The sequence below is a fragment of the Thunnus maccoyii genome, chromosome 21 (genome assembly GCF_910596095.1).
Source record: "Thunnus maccoyii chromosome 21, fThuMac1.1, whole genome shotgun sequence".
Lineage (NCBI taxonomy): Eukaryota > Metazoa > Chordata > Actinopteri > Scombriformes > Scombridae > Thunnus > Thunnus maccoyii.
Genome location: NC_056553.1, coordinates 10,026,467 through 10,051,171, shown reverse-complemented (window position 1 = coordinate 10,051,171; position 24,705 = coordinate 10,026,467). Strand labels below are relative to the sequence as shown.

Sequence of the window (24,705 nt, the reverse complement as noted above, 5' to 3'; positions counted from 1 at the left end):
TGCCCTTTTTCCAAACAGTTTCCAAGGACGACTTGTAACAAACCATCTGGCTCGTCAGGTAAAAAAAAACTCCACAGGAAAAATCAAAAATTCACACAGCTAAGACTTGTGTAGTACCATGAATTAAAGTAGAACCAAACACTGAAGAACAGGTAGAACAAAGTAGTGGTTTATGTGGTTTCCAGCCAACTTTTTATAGGGTCGAACAGTTCAGCGCCCGTGTCCTCTGTCTGCCTTTAAACAAGTCTTCTCCCAGGAGATCGCCTTCAGAGTCCAGGCAGGCTATAGGTTCTCTCCGGGTTGGTACTGTGGCTCCGTGGAGGTGAAATAGTCCTCCAGGAAGGACTGGAGGTACTCGAAGGTGGGCCTCTCGTCCGGCTCCTTCTTCCAGCAGAGCTTCATCATCTCGTGCAGGGACTCGGGGCACCCCTGGGGGCAGGGCATGCGGTAGCCTCGCTCCACCTGTTCCAGCACCTCCCGGTTCACCATGCCTGAGGAACAGATGGGACAGAGACATTTTTATTGATTTTTTTTTTTTAAAGCTTAGATTTCTCGAATCAAAAATGAGGAATATAAACAATGCAAGTGGGGGAGGGGGGTTATATGTACGTTTTCCAGAAAAACAAGTAGTAGTAGTATCCTAAACAGAGACGGGCTACGACCCTAACAAAAGATTGTTAAGAAAGAAAACTCAATTCTATTCCTACAAAAGATCAGACTAGAGCTGCGGCTAAGACTATTTTGTTTGTTTTTAAAATAATTCAGTCAATTGTTAAATATAGAAAGTGTCTAAAACGTGAAAAATGCCTCTGACAATTTCTTGGAGCCCAAGGTGATTTATTCATTGTAGATTTTCTTTGACTAACAGTCCAAAAATCAAAGATATTCAATTTACAATGAAATATAACAGACAAGAGGAAAATTCTCACATTTGAGAGGCTTGAACTTTGATAAATTAAACGATTTAAGTAACAAACCAACATTTTAGGAAATGTTGCTTTTTTGCTTATTTTATACTTGTTTTTTTTATACTTTGCTTGTTGGGACACAGCTAGCATAGCTATGGCTAAAGGTGATAAAAACCCACCTACCAGCACCACTAAAGCCCACTCATTTACATTTCTTGTTTGTTTAATCTGCACAAAAACCAAAGGGTAAAGTTGTGATTTTTTTGGGGTGTGTCTTGTCGCCTTGTGAGGTTGCCAGGCAACCAGCAGGGACTCACTCTATGCTAAGCTAAGCTAAGTGGTGCTTGCTGTCGCTTCATATTTAATGTACAGATATGAAAGTGGTATTGATCTTGAACTCCCAGCAAGAAAGCGAATAAGCCTATTTTCCTCAAACTATTCCTTTAATTAATCATCAAAATAGTTGTTAATTAATTTTCCGTCAGTGGACTAATCTATGGATAGTTTCAACACTACATCAGAGACGAAGTGGAGCTGTGTGGAGGTGCTGCAAAACGCTGCAGGCGCTGCTCCCCAGGGCAGTGTCAGTCTGACAGATGGTTATAAACAAGAGTGGTGTTCAATCTCCTGATCGTCCCTCACCAGATGGTCTCATCTAATCTCAAATGTATGTGTGTGTGTGTGTGTGTATGGGTATCAGTGTGTGTGTGTGTGTGTGTGTGGATGTCAGTGTCCTCCTGCAGAGGCATAAACAACCAGCGCAGACAATGTCAGACAGCTTCACTTCATCCTCCGACATTAAAAAGCACGCCAGCTTGACGTCTACTGACAGACTGAAAGCTGATAACTCCGGCTGTGAATCACCGCCCTCTGATGCCACATGAGTGTGTGTGTGTGTGTGTGTGTGTGTGTATGAGAGTGTGCTACTCACCTGGGTAGGGCACTCTGCCTTTGGTGACAAGCTCAGTGAGTAAGATGCCAAAGGACCAGACGTCTGACTTGATGGTGAATCGGCCGTACAGAGCTGCCTCGGGGGCCGTCCATTTAATAGGGAATTTGGCTCCTGAATGTGACGGAGAGGAGAGGTGAGGTTAGTCCAGTAGAGGGCGTATGTGTCCATTACTGGGCCTTGTCTTCAGAAAACCACAATGGCAAAAAGATATGGGCACTGGGATGGTCTAATGTAATTTCAAATATAGCAAGAGAAGCTAAATCTAAAGGGATATTGTATCAGGTTGTACATAGATTCTGTTTCACCACTAGTAAATTAAAAAGGATGCATCTTTCAGGAAATGATTTATGTTGGAGATGTAATGAAAAGAAAGGTACTCTAATACATAATCTGTGGAACTGTACTGTCGTCTGTCTATTGTAGGAAAACATCTGAAAGACTATGGAAGAGGGACTGAGCTTTCTTATTCCTAGGATACCCAAACTTTGTCTCCTGAACCATAAAACTAAATTTAAAGGAATTTCAATAAAAGGCAGTTTCAAGTCTGCGTATAATCAGAACATTGAGACATATCCTGAGGCGTTTCAAAAGCCCTGAAGCTCCCACTTTCAATGAATGGATTAATTTAACTAAATCAACGTCCTACGAAACGATGTTAACCAGAAGGTTACAGACATATGACACAAATAGAAATTAAATATGGGAGAATTTCCTTGTTGGGAGATTTCTTTTTCTTTTTTTGTCAATGAATACAAGACAGAATAAGAGGATGATCTTTTCGTTACACTGCTCGGCCACTCAGGCTCCATGTGCTGACTTAATATTGATGTGTATGTGCGTGCAACCAATCACGTGTGCTGACAGACAGAGATCGTACCATCAGGTTAAAGGCAGAACATTGAATCATTTAAGTGATATATGGGCACACATACCGATCATAGGTCAGAACATTGCTAAATTTGGCTGAATTATAAAAGCCAGAGTTGTTTCTGAGTGAAGAGCTGTTTGGGAGCTGAAAGAGTCGCCTCTTATTGCTGAGCTGAGCCAAAAGAGTTCCCATCACTAGTGTGTTTTATCTTCGTTTGTCAGCTAATGTTAGCAAACTTCAGCTATTTATCTGACATTAATGAGTTACATAGAATAAATGATAAGTATAAATCTTTCTTTTCTACTTTCTACTTAGGAAATAAAGATGCTTGTCCTGTGGATTAACGGGAGACGTTAAAAGTAGAAGTTAAATGTAATTTTTCAGTGCTGAGTCACCACAAACAACAACACCACAGGGGCGAGTCCATGAGTTCAGAGATGTCTGTAACAGCAGCAGGTTACAACTAGAAAGTTCAAATATGACTTCAGAAGAGAGCGTTGGGGAGTTTCATGAATATGAACAAAACCTGTGCTGCCATGCTTGTAGTTCTTTTAACAGGGGGCTGTAGTTCTTCCTGTGCGCTCAATGAAAACGTTTGACTTTATTAAAAATAACAAAGGTATAACAACTGCTGTAGTGGAGTTGAGCAGTCTTAGAATATGGAAAATAAACTCCAGGAACACGCTTCATTTTTCCAGAAAGACATGAAGGAAACACTGAATGAGAGATTGCATTTAGTTACAGAAGCTAGTGGAGGCTAACCAGATGTGACTTTGGAGCTCTGTATAGTTTTCACAGTCTCACAATTGCTTCCAGTACATGCACAGTGATGGCAGAAGCATTGTATTGGGTTAGAGGCAGAAATCTCAATATCTGGTTATAAACAATTGAAATGATCAACATGGCTAGTTACCATGAGAAGCTAGTGAGAAAATCTGCTTGTTTTATGATTTGGGTGAACGGACCCTTTAAGAAGCGGACAGGAAGGCAGATGAATTCCCCTCAGAGTGTGAAAAGCGCAACTAATCAGAGGGAACAGAAGCACCTGGTTTCCACTATTAGCCTAATTCACCATGATAGGAGACAACGGGGAGTCGTCCGAGCTGAGGTCACCGCTCTATTCATTTCCACTCTGACACCTCATTCACCTGTGACTCAGGCAGCCCGTGTGTGTGTGTGTGTGTGTGTGTGTGTGTGTGTGTGTGTGTGTGTGTGTGTTTACCCACCTTGCCTCGCTGTGTACTCATTGTCCTCTATCAACCGGGCCAGACCGAAGTCGGCAATCTTGCACACCAGGTTGTCGCCCACGAGGATGTTAGCGGCGCGCAGGTCCCTGTGGATGTAGTTCATCCTCTCGATGAAAGCCATGCCGTCGGCGATCTAAAAACAAACATTTGACAACATCTCATGCCTCTTTAATAAATCATTTTTAGCTCCTCGCACACAGAACATCAAGCCCCGTGTCAGGCATTACGAGAAGATAAATAATGAAAGAACAAACGCGAAGTGTGCCAAATCTAGGAGAGGAAGACATGTTTACCTGAGGCTGTCGTTCTTTTAAAAAAAAAATCAGAAGCTTAAAATAGAAACTCTAAACTTAACAGCACGACTCACTGACACAAATACCGAAATCACTCGCTTGGCAAACAATACAGACACTTGTGCTTTATCTCACCTGTGCAGCCATATCCACGAGCAAGGGGAGCTTCAGGAATTTGCCATCACCCTCTTTGAGGAAGTCAAGCAGGCTCCCTATTAAACAGCAAATATCAGTAAGAAGTTGTAAAGGCAGAACGGCCTGTGATATACTGTAGGAGCAGTGAAAGGACAGCGATAGCAGCTGCATACCAATATATACGTGGAATGTTAAATATTTCAATTAATCGCGCGCTCCTGACTACTCCTGGTAAGAAAATTATGCTGAATATTAAATGAAGCTGGACTGTGAATTGGTATGTGATTTATAGGGACGTCTAATCAGTATTTCTCATTAAGTGTCTATCAGAGGAGGTATTTTTCTGCATAAAGAGAAGAGGGACTGTGTAAAATACTACTACAGCAGTATATCAACACACTGTAGGGCAGTTAGATACGGAGGCATATGTCATAGAGTTAACATTTACACACATATAAATCTAATTACTCATAAAACCCTGAAAAAAAAAAAAAAAAAATACGCATTGCAGCTGAAACTATGAAAGCCTACCCGCAAAACTACTGCAGCTTTCAATTAAACATCCCTAGTTTCAGGGCCTCCAGGAACCACAAGGGACTTTCAAGGACTTTCAATCTGCACTGCATTTTAATTAAAATGTCTATAAAATCTACATTTTTTTTTTCCTTAAAGGAAATCATCATGTGCGTATCTGACATCGCTGCCTGAAAAACACAAGCTGGATCAATGTGGTGCTTGAAAACTTTGTCTACAGGCTCAGGCTTGATGTTGTTTTGCTTTTCTTTCTTTAAAAATAGACCTTGTCAGTGTCATGTAACAGGAAACAGCTGAGTCTTATTATCCTCCAGAGATGATCTCAGGAAAGCAGTTGAATTACTAATCAAACATGCATGTCTACAGCTGATAGATCCTCAGGTATGTTTCAGGAATCCGTGCGTACCTTTGGCCATGTACTCTGTGACGATATAGATGGGTTCCTCGGACACCACCGCATAAAGAGGCACCAGTTTGTCGTGTCTGAGCTTCTTCATAATCTGAGCTTCTTGGAGGAAAGCCTCCGGCGACATGGTTCCCGGTTTCAGCGTCTTTATGGCCACCTTGGTGGTGCCGTTCCACGTGCCTGCCGAGAGAAAGAGAGGGAGACAGAAAGCCCACAGGCCGCAGGGGTAATCAGTGTTGTTAATGGGATGGGAGCAAGACAATATCATTAATTAGGTCTTGTAATTGCTCAGACATGTGCTGTCATGCGTGGACTGCGTTCCTCGTAAAAATATCCCTGTCTGGCGTATCGCAGGGGCTGGGATGAGCGGATACGAGCCTGGAGTTCAGAGAAAGGGAATAAATAAATTTGGCTGGAGCTGTTCTCCTGAGTGAGACGATCTCTGGAGATAAAGAGAATACAACAAACAGAGGAAGCAACTGCAGGAAGTGGATAATTCCCTAGTTTGGACAAAAATAGACACAATAAATAAAGGATTCGGACTGTTTATGTGAGTTTGATTTATGCGCATGCTGTCTGCACTTCCTCCGTGTATTTGGGTTGATTTTGAAATTTCCCATCTAGATTATTACACCCAAATACTAAACTTTGACGCCAGAGGGCTATTTTTCTTGCAGTGTTCCCGCTTGTCTCGTCTTGTCTTACTCTTACCCATCCAGACCTCTCCGAAGCAGCCCTGTCCCAGCTTGAGCTCCAGTCGCAGGGACTCCCGGGGAATCTCCCAGGCGTCCTTAGCGAGCCCCTGAGTCTGAGGCTTGACTGTGGGGCAAACTGTGGTCAGCCTGTGGCAAAGCCCGTCTGCGTGCTCTGTAATACGGAGAGAGACAGAGATCAGAACGCTACATTACACTCAGCAGTACCGCAAACACCCACACGAGTCTCTTCTGAACCAGCGGGGTGCAGCGTTTTAAAGCTGTTTCATGCATCGATTCATTCTATTTGATATGGATGAATTTGGACGCTCTTATACTAACTGTAATGAAATATAAATGAGATGAAGCGGCTTTTTAGCGCAGCAAAACCCTCTCTAGAGTCAGATTGAAATGAAGTAGGATCACAGAGATTTAACCCCAACCATCCTCAGGCCGAAGACGAGGTGGGAGGCCTAAAATCATAGCTGCACCATCAATTGTGATTTAAATGAATGGATATTCATCTCCCGTGGTAACACCGCGGGGGCCTATCGCAGGTAGCGCAGCGAACCGCACGGTGGCACAGAGCAGCGGGTGTGACTAAGAGTAATTTTCAGGATAATTCCTCGAGGTGTGATGAAAGACTGTGATGAATAATGAATGAGGGAAGACAGAAGAAGAGAGAGAGTGGGAAGCTTTGCACTTTGAATACCTGTGTAGTGTTTGACAAGCTTCTGTAATGTGTCAAACTGCGCTCGCGTGGTGATGTAGTATCCCCCGTTGTCAAGTTTGCGGATCTTGTAGTGTTTCACATTGTCTCCTTTGGCTTCATCCCAGTCGCGTATGGAGAGAGAGTAAGCACCTGGAGGAGACGAGACGTGTTCTTCATCCATCTGAACCCAAAATGTCAATGATTCCACTGTGTGATGCGATTAAAAGATGGAAGTATAGAGCTGCAAAGTGGGTTGAGCAGCTGACATTTTAAAGCTTATTTTAATGACATCCTCTATGCTGAAACCTGGGAAATTTCTTGCAATTTCTTTCTTTGTTCATGAGATGTTTCTTGCATCAGTTTGTGAAGGTGAACTGCTGTAAGTACTAATAAAACAGACATCTGAAAAACCTTTACAGGTGTTGCTTCAAACTTCAAATATAAGACAAAGACAAGGCATCTAATTGATTGATAAAAAAAATAATAAAATGTCTTGGGAGTTATCAGTACAGTGTGCTCAACTTTTGTCCAAATACTACGATACCCATGAGCCTCAGTCATCGTTGCTATGGATAAGAAGCCAGTCAGAAGTGTGAATAAGAGCTGTATCAAATTTTAAATGCTTTGTCGTTATTACTGGAATCTAAACACTGTCTATAGTTGCTGAATTCATCCAAAAGTGAACTGAGTGAAGTTGCTTAATATATGATCAGGTTCCTGTCAAGCATAATCTACTGTGTAGCTTATGTAGCTTGGTGGAAAATGACTGTGTCTCTGTGTAAATGATTTCTTGTACATAATTCCCTATGTATGTTTTTTTTTAATGTAATAAATAAATGGTCACAAAAACGCTTTAGCTAGCTGTTAACAGCACAAACAACCTCATTTTGAGTTAGTAGTTTCTAACCAAAATGCTTCTTGGGAGTCGTAGTTGATTCTTCTCCTTATGTTTTTATGTACGCTATGAGTGGGTGATATGATATTGACGTACTGCATATTGTGATATAATACATTTTCTGTAAAATCAGTCTGAGAAACAGTTTTAGGATAAAATAACTGGACAGCGATATTTACTAATTTTGCCGATAAAGCTAATTAACCACCTGACATGCTTCATCACATTGATGCAAAAATCATGAAGTAGTGGTAGTAATTTTACTTCTGGACATCTGAAATAACTCTTCCCACTTTGCGACTCTACTGTATTTACAAAGACGTCGTCATCACCTTTAGTAGTTTCACTTTCTCGCACCAGGAAAGTTCCTCGATGATTCCCTGGATTCAGCAGCAACCTCTCAGCGTCTTTACGTCCCATTTTACCAAAGTACCACCTATGAAGAAACAGCACATGCACAACAAAAAAAAAAAAGTTGTTGTTTGTAGTGCTGAAAAATCAAAATCACATTATGAAGCTTCTGGCGGGTCGTGAGGTTTGTCTGAGGCTGTTACTATTAAGACCGTTAGCTTTGATGAAAACCACATGAGATGAGATCATGCTTGTGTCATTAGTCTCCTGGTGCAATGGCTGTAGATGGAGTAATGAGGTTACGGATAGCGGCGGCGAGGCCTTACTCTTCAGCCTGGATGGAGTCCGCAGGGGCCACATAATTGCTCGGGATGTAACCTTTCTTCCCCGTGTTGATGGAGCGAGCTTCCCACCAGTCTCCTTCTCTGCAGGGGGACAATGACACAGGAGAGATGAGACGTACGTCAACCGAGGCCTGGAACTCGTATCGGTTAACAGCGATAATGGTTATTAATTTACGGGTCAACCTGGTATAAAATTATTCCCACTGCGTCCAACATGGCAGCTTAAACGAATAGTTTGAAGCTGTTAATCTGTTACATTGAAAGTCCTTTTGTTTCATCTGTTCTGCTTTTGTTTAAATCTCCAGATCGGCTACAAAAACTTTAAACCTGTCTTTAAAAATGTAAGGTTGGACTAAACGGCGTTGTCACAACGGGATTGAATGAGACTAATCTACTTTACATTACAGTGCTATAACCTCAGGTGACATCGCTGCAGGAAACAAGTAGTAATCTAACTGATTCATAAAGGCAGATCACAGGTGCGGTTGCGGATTATTGCTTGAAAGAGATTATTACCTATAAACTGACAAAGAGACACTTACGTATTGTTGATGATCTGGAAGCGGTCGCCTTTTTTAAAAGAAAGATCGTCTGATGTTCTGGCTTCATAGTCATACAAGGCCACAAAGAAGGTAACACCACCTATAACACAGAAAAAAATGTACATATCAGCAAACACACACGACAAACAAATCAATAAATGACTACCTGGCTTGTGAAAGTGAACTATGAACAATAGTGGACAACGCTGCAGGCACAGGATGTTATGATGCTATGGAAGGTGCATATCAGGAAGCTGTTTTTTTTTTATATGTGTGCGACTTTAAACGCCAATTTAAGTAGATAAATCTGTCTCGCCAAGGTCTGAGAGCTCATACTGTATTGATTTTCTTTGGCTTGTAATTGTATTGTATGAATACTTCCTCTACATGGCGATATGACTGCGGCCTGACTCTTCAAAGACAGACATGGAGAGTCAACATATCACCGGTTTTTAATTGGGTCGTAATCTAGATCTCACCAGGCACACTTAACTATTAAACAAGTGATTTGGCACGGGATGCAAACATGAGCTCAAATTAAACATCATGACACATAATTCAGTAAATTATTAAGTAAGTCGACTAATCTTTCCGTCCCGTGTAGACATCCTGCCTACTGTGCAGCCGCGCTCTCAGACAGATGACATTCATAAACCTACCGCTGACAACAATGCTGTCAACAGTAAATCCCATTATGTCCCGCAGAAAGCAAATACCATGGCAGTGCCACCTTGCCCCCCCCACCCCCCCGCATCTGAGAGCAGATAATCCAACATGGAGGAGGATTACAACCTAAATCCCACCTAAACAGGAAGGTTCAATCTCATCTCTTTGCTCTCAGGATCGTTGTAAGCAGCTCAGACACATTGAGAGCGATCACAGTCGATATCAGGACCTGCGTTAAATCTAACAAGGAAAAGCTCGTTAAAATGACAACGGCAGCGGCATTACCTGTGACACTGACATGTCAGATTAGCATATTGACCAAATTAAGATCAGTGGTAAGTATATTCACAGATTTTATCAGATTAACTGTATCCTGTAGAAGTAATCATTAAAAACAATAAGTAGAGGAAAACAGGAAAGTTCTCATCACTATGTACGATGCGTTTATCTTTTCTCACACAGATTACTGTGGAACAGCCTGGCTCAGTGCAACAGGACAAGTTTAGACCAGATTCACAGAGTGATCAACAGAGCTGCGTGTCTCATGACAGGCCGGACTCTGACGTATTAAATAAAGATTGACAAACTTCTACAAATGGCTTTTATTGACTGCATCGTGGACAGAATTAAAGTAACTGCTGTGACTGTGCACCACGTTGTCTGACACTATACCTGACTGAACCTTTTTTGGTGGGCTTCACCACCGGCCCCTAATAGTCACTCAAAGTCAGCAGTGAAGGCTTTGCAGAGGCAGGACCCAAATCTCCTGAAAATCCCTGCAATCCTGCGTTCAACAGCAGCCTGTAGTAGTCTGATGCCACTTTCAGGAATCAGCTGTTTGATATGCTTTAATAGTCTCACTGAGTGGGTCACCCTGGTGAAATAAAGTAAACTGTAATTGTAACTTTAAAAAAAAAAAAAAGTTAAAACCTTATGGTATGCTTAGAAAAAACAGTCAGCAGTAAAGCACATGGGCTCAAACAAAAACGCTGGTATGGTCCTTTAAAGTCTCCCTTCACTCAAAAATGTAATTTTTTTTTTTGTTCCTACAGTTGGATGTTTGAGCTTCACTGTGCAGAGTTTGACACTAGAAAGTTGTTTTCACATTCTGGAAAGTTTCTCTGTGCTCATTGAAAATCAGATTTTAAGGGGCGGGCCTATTAGCAGGATTTGTGACATCACAACTAGTTTTGGAAGCCAATCATGGTCCAGTATTAAATTTACAGAAGTGTGATGTGGAAACTTGAAGCCTCCAGTGCACAAACACTGATAATGGACTTTACAGTGAGGTAGGAGACATCTTGTGTCCAGCGGTTAAACTTAAATTAAATACATTTGCATATTCATAGACTCTGGAATATTTAATTAGGGAGAAGGAGTAGATGCCATTTTAAGCATTTTAACAAGATAATTATACTTTTTGGTGGAAAAACTAAATCAGAAACACAATATTGTTCCAAGCAGAGTATTTTTATGTCTTAATACATGTTTGGTGGGGATCTTTAAGCATGATATTAGACCATCATCAGTAGTGTAATTACATGTTACAATAACACGCTTCTTACTTGAGGCAGCACCAGAGAACGAGTTGGACACAGGACCAGAGAAGGAGGACGACGCCCCTCCAAAGGGAGTCATGGCGGAGGAGGATCCGCCAAACGGCGTTAGGGTGTGGTTGAAGTTTGCGGCCCCGGAGCCAGACGAGGATGAGGGAGGTTGATTCTGCTGCAGCTGGGTGGGATCCGGCCCGTAGTGGCCTACATGAGGCATGGCGGCGGCGGCGTTGGGGTCTGACATCTGGGAATTCTCTGGCCGATACTTCATCGTAGGGCCTTTGTCCTCTTTGCTCTTAATGCAGCCCATCGTCTCGCCCTGCTGCGACAGACACAACACAAAGCCGTCGATTTAATGCCAGCAGATTGAAGAACACAGCGTCCAACTCATCACTCGCTTTGATGATACAGAAATAAAGTGAAGGGGCCGAGGGAGGCGGGGGATTAACGATTGCAACATAAGGCCTGTAGGCGCTGGTACATGCGTTATGAAATCAAAATTTAATGACCTGATATTATCATGTGAATCATTTTGTTGTTGCAGCCGCTAAGACTATAAGCCATGTGGTAACTGGGACATATGGGTAAATGCTAAATCCGCTTTGAATCACACACAACTCAAACATAGCTATGTAGATTCAATTGTGCATACATGATTTGAGCTTTGACAAGTGCAGAATGGAGGGATAAATATGTGATTATTGTTGTACATGTGATCTATTACATGTCATTGTTGTGACATATTAAAGCTTTGCTGCCTTGAAATGATTACTGAAATGAGTATTTCCATTATCAGGGCTGTCTGTTCTACATTTCTGCCTTGTTGTGGCCCTCTCTGAGGCCCTCTGGCTCACCGCGCTAGAAGATTTAAAACATCGGTGTGTCTCCATCTGCATGGTTGTCATTCCTCGTTCTAACATAATTTGGCCGGACTCACACTGAGGCATTCTTTTGTGAGGTGAAGGCCCGGAAAATGTGGAGACAATCAGACACGCTCGTAAAGAAGTCTGAGCTCAGGGGAGATCAGAACGGTTTCGTTCGCCAAGAAAAACCGGCTGCACAAGGAGCCGGACTCGGGTTAATTGGCGCTGACACGTTACAAGATACTAAAACAATCCCGGATCAAACTGGAATAAGGAGCTTTTATTCGGAGCGGAGGAGATGTGGAGTATGAAAGGAGGCTAAACAAACAGCGCTACTGAGCAGCACTGTGGCACAGTTGGTGACAGGAATGAGAAGGGCAGCAGTTGAGTGAATTACAGGGTCGCAATCATGAATCGGTTAAAGGGAAGAGGATCTTCTGGTGCAGTAATACATCTTTAACTGATTTTATAACAGCGGCCTTGATGTTGGGAGGTGGGAGGGTTTTTTTTTTTTTTTCCCCTCATCGGAGAGGGAGGGGCGTAATCGAGGGTTCATCAAGTTCTCCAGCTGAACTGCCAAGGAAATCAACAAAATGGGGACAAACCGCAGAAACCTTCCAAAGATTCAGAACACTTTGCTCAAATAAAACCGTGCAACCGGTTAAATTGCATGGTACGGCTCGTGCTGAACGCCTGTCCTGCTCTACAAAACCATTTTATGAGTGGTCAGTCGCTGGACACGTGCCAAATGAAAGAGATTTATAAAAAAAAAAATCTCTTCAAAGGGATAGGGCAATAAATTTAATCTCAGATGCTAGATCTACTGCCAATATGTTGAGAATGTTGGCATGGAAAAAACACTCTGTTTCCAAGCCAACATTTCCTTTAACCTCGAGACAGCAGTGTCATGGAAAGCAGAGGGCTTCATTCAGTGATTCAACTATGGTGGGCTTGTATTTCATCATCAGACAGAGGAGAGCCTGGCTCGTTGGGTCAGCAGTGAGCTTACCGCACTATAAAACACTGGCCGCTGTCCCGGGAATATTTGCACTTTAAAGCAAAGATGTTTTTCCCTTCCAAAAGTCAGACACACACATCAGAGACCAATTCAAAAGTGACATCACTCTTCCAAAATTATCATCGACACTGTCCAACTTTTAAATACTTTTTTTAAAAAAAGAGAATTCACTTTCTCTGCTGACAAAACAAAACACGACTCTGATACGTGTTTTTTTTATTTCATATATATATATACAAAAAAACCTGCTTAACAAATACGAGTATGGTTTTATAACTGATAAAGCCGAAGCAATGACTTTCTCATTAGCCTCAGTTCTTTGTGTTTAGCACTAATTAGTCTCACACAGCTGGTATGGATGTTTCATATATAAGACCCATTTTAATCATGAAAATTGAAAACTTTTTGTCATTTACTGTGTAAAAATAACAAACATTTGCTGGTTTGCCTGTCTTCACATATAAAAGCTGAATACGTTTTATGGTTTTTGTGGTTGCTGGTCAGCGTAAGGCACCAGTTTAAAGATATTTTATACCCTAGATGAACAAGTAATGAATGAATAAATGATTACAATGTTTGTTAATAGCAAACAGTAGTAAGGAAAACTGCTTTTTTGGCATGTTACATTTTACATATTACATTACGTTTCGGCCGGTGTTAAATAGTGAATGCACATAAACTCCTGTTGGAAAAGAGCTTATCAGTCAGAGAGGGTGTGTACATACACACCTGTTCCCTGGTCATATTTGTATTAACAGAGAGCAGTATGGAAATCCATCAGCTTCACTAATGGCTGAACTAAAACTACACTATACCGCATAGATAAAGTGAATTACAAATATTTCTTTTAATTATATTTCCAGGGGGGGAATCACTGTCTTTTATAAACATAAAACATAATATCGAAGTCTCATGATTCCCAAATCCAAGATGATGAGTAGAGCACTGCAGAGCGAAACAACAGTTCAGATAAAGTTCCCTTTAGTGGTCGTGTGTGCATTAAGAAGATGATCTACTGTATAGAGAGAGGGAGAAACAGAGAGGAGCAGGTTGGTTGAGTGAGAGGGGGGTGGGCATCCTGGCAGACAGTGCCAGCTCCACCAGCTTGCACTACTAGGAGGATTATGAGGATGGAGGATTTACCTTAAGAGGATAATAATAGAAAACAAAAAAACAAAAAAAAGAGTGACCACCAGGGCTTGAAGCGATCACGTATCGACCCCTGACTCCGCTTGCACATGGTCATTTTGGCCTGAAGTGACCTGAAGTGATATTTGTCGCGCGCGCAAACAGCGAGCCGGCTTTCACGGCTGAGAAGGGATCTCTGTCGGCGGACTCTTGGCTGCGATGACACAATGCAGACTGGCTTTGCCTGGAGCCTCTGAATCAGCTCGGCTAACCCTCCTCATCAGCGTGTCGCATCGGTTAAAGCAGACAGCCATCACATAACGACACCACGGGCTCCGTCTACACTACGGTCTGCGCCCAAGTGAAACAAAGAAAATGTTGAAATATGTCTCTGAAAACCACCATGTAAAGAAAGATCAGTCCTTTTAGTCCAAACTGTGTTGGCTCTTTCTAACTTTTACATCTGAGTCTATTCAGTTCAACACAAGATAATTCCTCAACAGCAGAGCCATGAAACCACAAGGAAAAAATCTGCCCTGCTGCTAATTATAGCAACTTATTCTAATTGCTGACAACATCCCACTGGCCCCGGGAAGATAACATGACCTACAACGGCACATCGCACGCAAACATGAGCGGAGTCCCAGTTGTTGGGACGCACCGTGAAGAAACAATGACATGGGGAAGGTGAGGAGTTTAAACAAGGAAGTTTACACACGCACAGAATGAAAAAACACGTGCATATATGCTGTGGCTCCTTCCTTTTTCCTCATTGTCTATTGTCTGTCGTCAACCGACAATAGATGATCAGAAAAAGCAATTAAAATATATTCTTTTTTGCTAAATTAAGAAATAAGCTGAATGTATCGAGGCACAAAAACCTTAAATAACTTTGCTGTTGTTGTTTATATTCCTATCTGAGGTGTTCTTCTTCTGATCATTATAATCTCTCTCTGTCTCTTGCTACAGTTTTGGTTATCTTTGTTTAATGTCCCTCTTCCAGGCAGGTCAGAGTGTCCCGTAAGCTACTGTGGAGCTGGTAGGAATTCAGCGTCTTGCCCAAGGACACTTCAGCGGGGGCAGATACTTGCTGACACCTGGTTGAAACACGATGACTGCAGCATCTGGGAGCAACACAGAACAGCTCAGGGGGCACACTCCGAGAAGGACGATCATTGTCGTCTACGCTGAGTTTTCAATCGGCGAGATTAGGTTGTCACAAAGCAAGCTAGAACAGGGAATATCATGCTTTTATGTGAGTGTTTGAAAGCATCTGGATTCCAGTTTTTTTTTTGTACCACTTGCATGCTGTTACGCATTATGAAAGGATCCAAAATAGCCAAAACACATTTCTTACAAGCAGCCTAGCAACAACCCAAAAGTATTACAGGAAATACATAATAAACTGAACTTTTTTTTTTTTTGTTGATGTCTGAGGGAAATCCAGATGTTCCCTTGAGGGACAAAGTGCTTTGTGAACATTAAGTTTTCCTCGTGACCCTTGACCTCTCGCCCCTTTGTTAGAACATACAAGTATGCAGTTTTAAGGCCTACATGGAGGCGTGCTCTCGTGCTCTAACGTTCAGTTTTAGATCTCATTCTCATTTGTCAACTTTATTTATGTGCGGTGCGTTGCTCATATAATCCAGATTTCGGTCGAAGCACGCGTATCTCTGTGACATTGTTTACGAGGCTTGGACAGAGGTGTGCGCGCTAAACCAAAAACAGACCGTCAGCTGTGGGAGAAAAACATGTGATAAAGCTGCTTAAACAGCTGTCCTCTGAAGCAAAAATCGAGTCAAAACTTAACGTATTCTTGTGTTACAGAGATTTTTCTAACCTGCAGTTTTCTTATCGACGGCCTGCCTACAGCTCCCTCCCCCCCTTCCCCCAGTCCGACCACAGTGTGAGAATTCCACACAGGCTTCACAAAATGCTGATAAGACAGAGGAGTTTTTGCTCTTTCTAACACGCCCTGATAGCTACAGTAGTGGAGGAGTGAGTGTGTGATTGCATTGGTCATGGTTCAGAATTTTAAAGAAGGCTGCAGAGACAAAGTTTAGTGGACTGAGCTGACAGTGCAGGATTATTTAAAGGCTGTGTTATCCCTGCTTACTGTACAGTTCTGCTGGTGAGAAACAAAGAGATAAACAGTTTTACCACGGGCTACTTTACTAAAGCTCACCTGCATGGAATGCATGATTAGTTAGTTAATTAACTGATTGGTAGACCAAGAGAAAACTGACAGTTTTGTCATTTTTCTAGCAAAAATGCCAAAAATTCACTATAGTTAGAGCTTCCCAGATGTAATTATTGGCTGGTTTTCTCTCTTTTATATGATCTTAAACTTACTACTTTTAGACTGATAGATGGACAAGTTAATAATTAACAAATCAATCTATAAGGAAAATAATAATTAGGTGAAATCCTGCATGAACTACATTAACCATGTTTAGGGTTCTATCAGAATGACTACATAGAGATGTGAGGAGTGACTTTGGTCACAAACCAAAGTATTTTGTTTGGAGCTGCAACAATTAGACAATTAATTGCCAACTATTGAATAAATTGTCAACTATTTTGATAATCAATTAATCATTTTGAGTCATTTTTGAGTAAAAAAAATGTCCAAATCCTCTGATTCCAGCTTCTCAATTGTGAATATTTTCTGGTTTCTTTAGTCTTCTATGATGGTAAACTAAACGTGGACTGTTGGTCGGGACCAAACGGCTGACCAAGTAATCAAGTAAATAGTAGACAGATTGATTGATAATGAAAAAAAAATTGGTATTTGCAGCCCTGATTGGTTTAAATTGAATTAAACTCATTAAAATGTTGGTCTGATGATGATGCTACATGAAGAGTTAAGAGATCACCAGAGTTATTACAGTTTATCCTGAGGGGGACATGAACGACAGAAGCAAATTTCTGGACAATCCATCCTTTAGTTGTTGTGATATTTCAGTTTCGAACAACGTGGTGGACATTGGCAACCCTCCACATCAAGGCTAAGACTACATTAACCATATTTCCGGGTTCAATCTACATGTTATGAGAAGTGAGGAGGGAAATTACACATTTTAAGTAATATAATGTAGACTATAGCTATATAATCTCATCCAGAATTTAAAATCTGACTGAACAGATTCATTTGAAATCTTTCTTTTTTAGTAAAACATACTTTAAATAATGTATATCAAGCATTATAAATCAACTGAACCATGATACTACAATATATTTTGGACCTTTTCACAGCCTTCTTTTCTTTGGGGTTGTTTTGCTCGACTGTAATGAAGTTGACATTTGGCTGGATGACAGGCACGCAGCCGAGCTGGAGGGTTATGATGGTGGAGTTCCTCCATCCATCAGCCAAACGGTCTGATTGAAACCCTGCCCAGCGTTTCGTTGGACAGCTGTCAGCGGCTGACGCTGCGGCTGCAGACGGGGAGGGTCTCGGGAGCTTTAGTTGGCTTCAGATCTGCAACAGATGCTGCTTTCCACCTTCCGCCACATTCCTCTGATGCCAAAAGGGTTAAAACTGGGTCTGGAGAAATGTCACGTGACGTTTACGGATGTGAAGCCTGCAGAGCGTCGAGAAAGAGACATCAATAAATGGTTCACATTGAGATTTACACTGTGCTGGGTGTAGTAGCGTTCTGTCGCATTACCCTAAAATTAAACGGATCCTGAAGCGTACAAGAAAAGACTTTTAAAGGCTTTATATTTCAGAAACGTTAAGATCTTATAGCGCTATAATTCCTCAGCTCTCTCTAGCATCAATACTTCAGTCCTGAGGAAAAAGCTGTCTTTGACTCAGTGATTTTACCTAACTTGACGTGACTATGTGTAAAAAATCCACTACACAAGCCCTCATTGAGGGGCTTTTGGTTGCAATTGTGTCGGTTATTGCACTGACAACACACTGTTTGTAGAATAACAGGTCTTCTGGGAATACCTGAATTCTGCCACCTGAGTCTTGGGCAAGCGGGCGCTATTTTGGGAATCTCAATGTGTCTACAATCATCCATTTGTCAGCACATCACAGGACGGAGTGTTTGTAGTGTCAACAGCTAACGGAGCGACTGTAAAAGGCCTGGATTGGACTGTTTTCTCTTGCAAAATACATTCACATCCGACTGGAGACTAAAATGTGATTCTCTAAACAATCTGAGTCTGAGTTTCAGTACTTTCATGATTAAGAGTAACAGCTGAAGAAATAGTCTAGTGGAGACATTGATTCATATTCATATTCTCTGCACTATGAGCAAGGTTTCTAACTTATTGAATACCGGAAGGAAAGTCATCTTTCTCAAGGTATTTGCTCATAAAACTGTGGTTTTCAGATATTACATAATCACTTACAGCGAAAAATGTCCACAGTGTATATCGAGGAGTTGGGCGGATTAATCAGCTGTTAAAATGTCTGTTTAAACCTGGAGACCTGGTTTGTGAGGAGGATGAGGGTGTTTCTCATTTTAAATATTTTTCATGTATTGATTCTTCATCCATTGAAGCTCAGCCAGAATGTATTATTGTAGTATTTCCGCTATCACTTACATTCATTCAGCAATTTCTGGCTTCATGTTACATTTAGGGCTGAAACTATAGATTATTTTCATTCGCGATTAATCTGCCGATAATCTTCTCCATTAATCGATTTGTCGTCCTGTGAATAAAACGTCAGGAAACACTGAGAAAGGCCTGCGTGAAAAAAACTCTAGAGCTCGAGGTGAAGTCATCAAATGTCTTGTTTGTCTCTGATCATCAGTCCAAAATCCCAAAATATTAGATTTACTATCATGTAAATTAACAAGCATCTTTGCTTGAAAATGACTTAAACGATTAATCTATTATAGAGCTGCAACAATTAGTTGATTAATCAAGTAGGTGCCAACTGTTCAATTAATCACCAACTATTCTGATAATCGATGAATCGTTTTGAGTCATTTTTTAAGGGAAAAAAAATCCAAATTTTCTGATTCTAACTTCTTAAATGTGAATATTTTCTGATTTCTTCAGTCCTCTATGGTGTAAACTGGTTATCTTTGGGTTGTGGACTGTTGGTCGGGATGAAAGAAGACATTTGAGGACGTCATCTTGGGCTTTGGGAAACAATGATCATCATTTTTCACCATTTTCTGACATTTTATGGACCAACAACTAATTGATTAATCAAGAAAATAATCGTTAGATTAACCAGTAATGAAAATAATCGTTAGTTACAGCGCTAATCTATTATAAATCTCATTAACTAATTGACTGATCATTGCAGCTCTAGTTATGTTATGTGAACATTATTTCAATGAGTTTCACACAGTGAGTTAATTAAAGAGCAGTGGTGTCGAATCTGTGTTCGATGTCAGCAGATATCCTGAGTCGAAGCATCAGGATCTATATGGGAGTAGAAACAGTTGTATCGGTGCTGTTTGTTGACCCACAATATCCTGATTTATAAGCTTGTAACAGTAAAAGATATGAACATAAATGTCCACCTTCTTATGTGTCAACAAAGTCATCGTCCGTGAAGCCACATTTTAATAACATATATCTTACAAGTGTCAGTGTTCTCCTTTAACCTCCTTCACTCCATGTTCAGCTGCCCTTATATGGATTCAAAGCAGCAATGATTGAGTCACAGTTGTGCAGAGCTGTTCGGGATAAACTGTAGTACATCATGACATGTTCTCAAGTCACTTTAGGCATGACTGTTGGTTTACTTTGAGCTTCAAAAAACAGACTGTAACACACTCTGCGGTGAAATAAAGAGGACAATTTGCCAGTCCATGCACTCTAAGAGGAAGTGCAGACCACCACAGTGTGACTCAGTAAGTTTTTCTCCACTGTACAAACTTTAAAGCATCACCAAAAGGGCCTGAACCTCCTCCTCCTCCTCCTCCTCTTCCTCCTCCTCCTCCTCATCCTGATGCTGATCTCACAAAAATATGAATCAGCATGAGTCAAAGATTGGATCAGATATTATAAATGATGAGGTGGCACTTTTGCCCCTTGCTGCATCTTCACTTGAAGTAGGCACATTTTCTCCACAGAGGTCAAAAAAGATTTAAAAAAAAAAAAAAACTGCAGTTAAACAGAAAAATATTGGTAAAAATCAATATATTCATATGAGTTTTCACTTTTAACATCTCCCTTTACAAGTTTAATCTTTATTTATCAAAATCAAACCATCACTGGTGATCTAATGAACATATTTAAAACGGTGTAATGTCATTAAAGCCTACTGTAGTAGATGTGTGACCTACTTTAAAGTATTTATCTGCTCACAACATGTTCCTCTGGGGACTTTAAGCACATGCTGTCTATTCACTGACGTATCTTTGATCTTTTTAAGCATTATAACAAGATAACTATTTTTTCTTGCCGGGAGAAACACAATAGAAGCTATATGAGACATGTCAGTATGTTTCTGTGTTAATATAAGACAACCTGGTTTCCTTTGTTGCTGACAGGTCAGACAAGACGAGCAGCAACGTTTCGGCCCATCTGCTCCAGACAAAAGACCGGTTACATTCTGGTCTCTTACCTTCACAAATCCGCGTCCTTTCTGGGGAGTGTTTTCTTCTCGTTTTTCCTCCCCTCCTGATCTGGGATGTTTAAAAGAAATCAATCTTTGAGTTTTATTCCAGCGACTCCATCCTCACTTCATCCATCCAGCGGAGCGACTGAAGTTAAATCAAAGCAGAAAAAGGTGTAACGGTCGTAACGGTCGTAACGGATGGCGGCGGCGGCGGCGGCGGAGGAGACAGTCATCGCCGTGAGGTCAGAGAGGAGGAATCCAGCAGCAAAACAGCATGACAGCGGTTTATATAAAAAAAAGAAGAAAGGAAAAAGTGAGAGCCTAAAGTGTCCCAGCTCTTTGAAGGAGCTACTTCCTACTACTAAACTTACATCAACCCCCACACAACAACATGGCCGACCCTGCCTGCGGGACTGGAGCAGGCACACAGCTGGAAACAGACACGGATCCGACCGGTACGAGCTGATCCGAGAGCGGTAAAGAAGACGAGATGTTGACAGGAGGAGAACCGGCTGACTGTAGAGATAGTAAAGAGGTGATACTATGAGAGGCGAAGAGAAGAGCGGACCTGGTTTCATGTGGGGAAAAAAGGAGGATTGGAAAAGCGTCCTCAATTTTTAACCATCTTCAATGACACATACAGGCCTGCAGCGCCCTCTGCTGGCTGCTCTGCGCACGCGCACATCTGCAGCTGTCAGAGCACATCTGCATCTTTCCTTTAACGTGGTACCTGTAAGGACCATAGACTGTTTATAAAATATAAGTAATAATAAATATAAATGTATACACACTCTATGGCTAGAACATGTTTATATTTTGAGTGGATGCACTGCAGTAAATAAATAAATATATAGTTAGTTATTTAGTTAGTGTGTCATGCACATACAATTGCCCATAATACAGTACAGCAGTGGTGAAACATGCAGAGTCATGTGTATGTTGTTAGATATTATTATAGTGATTTCATTGATTCATTGATTCATTGATTGATCCCTGATTCCCCCTTAAATCCCTTCATTTGCCACCACTTAACTTGAAGTAACTCTTATAATTCTTATATTTAGTGAAATATTCAAGTACAAAACATTGGTGTATCATATCATCAAATAAAACATTGTGGATGTTCTGTGCATAATTTTGTATGCATTTCTTTTGGTGGATACACATACTGTAGGAACACCACTATATTGATTTATAATTAAATTTTCTGTGGATCTATCTTCTATAGCAGTACTTCTGGCCTGTTGGACATCAATCCAACACAACAAAAATATCATTATGTTATATTCCTCATAGGAATATGTATGTGTGTATGTACTGTATGTATATATGTATGTGTATGAAGGTACATTTCTTTATACTTGTATGAATGTTTATATGTATATAAGCACATATTTGCTTTGTTTTTGTTTTATTATTATTATTACATAAAGCACTTTGAACTACTTTTGTATTTGTATTGAATTGAAAATCCAGCCTGTGACCACTTTATACCAAAGGCAGAGAGGACACATGAAAAATAGAGCAGCCATATTGATATTTTTCCACAAGAAAACTAACAAAAAAGCAAAACACCCATCCATCCATTTTCCACCACTTATCCAGGACTGGGTCGCAGTGGCATCAGACTAAGTAAGGAAACCCAGACATGCTTCAACCCAGCAATGCCCTCCAACTCCTCCTGGGGGATCCCAAGGCGTTCCCAGACCAGAAGAGATATCTAGTCCCTCCAGCGTGTTCTTGGTCTGGGTTTCCTACCACTTGGACGTGCCTTGAACACTTCCAGAGGAAGACGTCCAGGGGGCATCCTGACCAGGTCCAAACCTCCTCAAGCAAACAAGCGAAACAGTGGAATTTAATTTAAGGGGAAAAATATGTGTTTCTTATGGAAACTGAGATAGCTATATTAAAAAAAACCTTCACCATTTGAATCCCAAATTATTGTTGATCAGCAAATAAATAGATATTTATTGTCCTCATGGGGGAGATTTGGTTCCACAGTGCATTATGCTTCAGTATTTGAATCTAATGTCACATATCTGAAACTAATCCGAATGTAAACTCTTTTTCAAGGTGAAATAATTCCTTTAATTATTGGTGTAAAGCTTCTCAAATATAGTGAAGAGGTGCCTCTTCTTCAATGGAAGTATTAATATATGTAAATGTCTTCAACATTATTTGGAAAGATAGAAATTAAACAGAGTAGTCGTGTGCGCATCCACAAAACCTCAGTGGGACAGAAAACAAGAACCAGCTATACTGGCCACGTATGTTTACACATGATTTATAGTGGCTCTCAGTGCACTTACACACAAAAATCTTCATAAAGATACACAAGGACAACAATTAAACTGGGATACAAGGAGTACCTGCACACATCAAAGCTCCCTTCATTTTTAATTGTGACATTTCCTCCTTTGCCTGAGGAAGACCTGTGGAAATGACCTGTAAAGTTACTACACCATAGATAAATACAAAAGTACATAGATGGCCTAAATAATAAATAATTAACTAGATGCACAAAAATACAGGCATTTGAACACATTTCTGTTTTGTTGTGCATCATTATAGCTGTTCGAGCTGTGTGTCTGTGATCTGCTCTGAAGCTGAAAGGCTCGTGTATGACACTAGTGATTACATCCTCCTCAGTGTGAACCCTGCAATTACAATAAAACAGTTCTCCTCCCCTTTTGATACTGACAGCTACTCTACATGTCTGATTATAACATGGCTGTCACTTCACCTCCTCTCCTCCATTGGCTATATGTTATATCTATTTGCATAACATACATACTCTGCATTAATTCAGCTATAAGTATTAAGACTCTCTACTTTGTATGCATTTTTAAGTCATAATTTGTTTTGCAGTTTGCACAAATGTTAAAATTGTTATTTGTTAGTCTTTATACAGTAAACTCAGTTTTCAGTACTACGAAATCTAATTCCCCTTCAGCTTGATTTCACTTAAAATTAAGTTAAAACAGTTTAAAGGCAAAACTAAAGCTGAGAGTGATTGTATCAGATTATATCTCAACCAGTATGTACTGTATGTAAATTGAGTTTATTTAAAGGGCATAATTTAGTCTGCATGGACAAAATATTAGAGACATTTCTCAATTTATGCAATACAATTCAAAAGCACCTCAAACTACAGCCTCCAAAATGACCATAAAGTTGAATCAAGACATCTCTTTAACAATTTGAACCTAAACTGAACCCTTTGGATTTATTGCAGAGCAGCTGTACTGTATAATACTCCTTTAGTTTTAGCTAGGGTGTGACAAATGAATTGGGAACAGTGTATGAAAAGAGAACGTATTATGTGAAATACAGTAAAATAATACTACAACAGCTTTAATTAAACGTTTTGACAAAATTAAATATAATAGAACTAATTAATGTACAGTTTGGATTGTCTTTATATTTTCTACAACGTGTATAATTTGCTTTTTTGGCATCTTTTTTAATTTCTTCTCAACCCTTTTACTACTACTACTACTACTACTACTACTACTACTACTACTACTACTACTACTACTACTACACACACACACACACACACCACACACACCACACACACACACCTAACTGTAACCATCACAACTACATGCCTAACGTCAGCCTTAACCCGCAACTGAACATAAACCCAATTCTAACCATAACCCTAAAACCAAGTCTTAAACCTCAAACAGGTCTGGCCAAAATGTCCTCACTCCTAAGGTCAAAAAATCAAATCGGTCCTCACATAGATAGACATACAAGTATACACACACACACACACCTGACACAATTTAAAAAGCCATGTTCTGTCAACACTTGTCGTTGTAAGAGCTGAGTATTAAGATACTTGAATCATGAGACGGTAACTTCAATAAAACCATTTATGTCAACAGCAGCGGGTGCTATAAAAAGCTAACAGTCCTAAAATTAGAATGAGTCATATGTTTATCTGTCCTGTTTGATGTGATAAAGCTCAGACATACAGTTACTCAAAGCCCTCTTTCCAGGTATAGGATAATAAACAGTGTGAATTTAAGGCTGCTGCTGTTTGGAGACCCATATG

General features: G+C 40.6%; 1 protein-coding gene across 3 annotated transcripts; it reads right to left on the bottom strand.

Moving 5' to 3' along the window:
• Positions 1-2: 2 nt before the first annotated feature.
• Positions 3-21,886, bottom strand: LOC121887862 (tyrosine-protein kinase yes-like). 3 transcript variants are annotated; one of them, XM_042398928.1, is made up of 13 exons: positions 21,014-21,885; positions 20,649-20,787; positions 11,111-11,420; positions 8,880-8,979; positions 8,320-8,418; positions 7,975-8,078; positions 6,748-6,897; positions 6,055-6,210; positions 5,344-5,523; positions 4,404-4,480; positions 3,955-4,108; positions 1,840-1,971; positions 3-491 (listed from the first exon to the last, which is right to left on the bottom strand). In XM_042398928.1, exons 3-13 carry the CDS (start codon positions 11,406-11,408, stop codon positions 283-285), a joined length of 1,659 nt encoding a protein of 552 aa, XP_042254862.1. In that variant the 5' UTR covers positions 11,409-11,420; positions 20,649-20,787; positions 21,014-21,885; the 3' UTR covers positions 3-282. The 3 variants fall into 3 exon arrangements, with proteins under 3 accessions (XP_042254862.1, XP_042254863.1, XP_042254861.1); XM_042398929.1 differs by having other exon boundaries at positions 11,111-11,417; positions 20,649-21,886; XM_042398927.1 differs by having other exon boundaries at positions 20,649-21,885.
• Positions 21,887-24,705: the final 2,819 nt, after the last annotated feature.

Coding starts and splice junctions, on each gene's coding strand:
- LOC121887862 (XM_042398929.1), bottom strand. CDS start 11,408: ATGGGCTGCATTAAGAGCAAAGAGGACAAAGGCCCTACGATGAAGTAT. Junction 4,109..4,403: donor TCGTGGATATGGCTGCACAG/GTGAGATAAAGC, acceptor GTTTGTTTTTAG/ATCGCCGACGGCATGGCTTT. Junction 1,972..3,954: donor TGAGTACACAGCGAGGCAAG/GTGGGTAAACAC, acceptor CGTCACATTCAG/GAGCCAAATTCCCTATTAAA.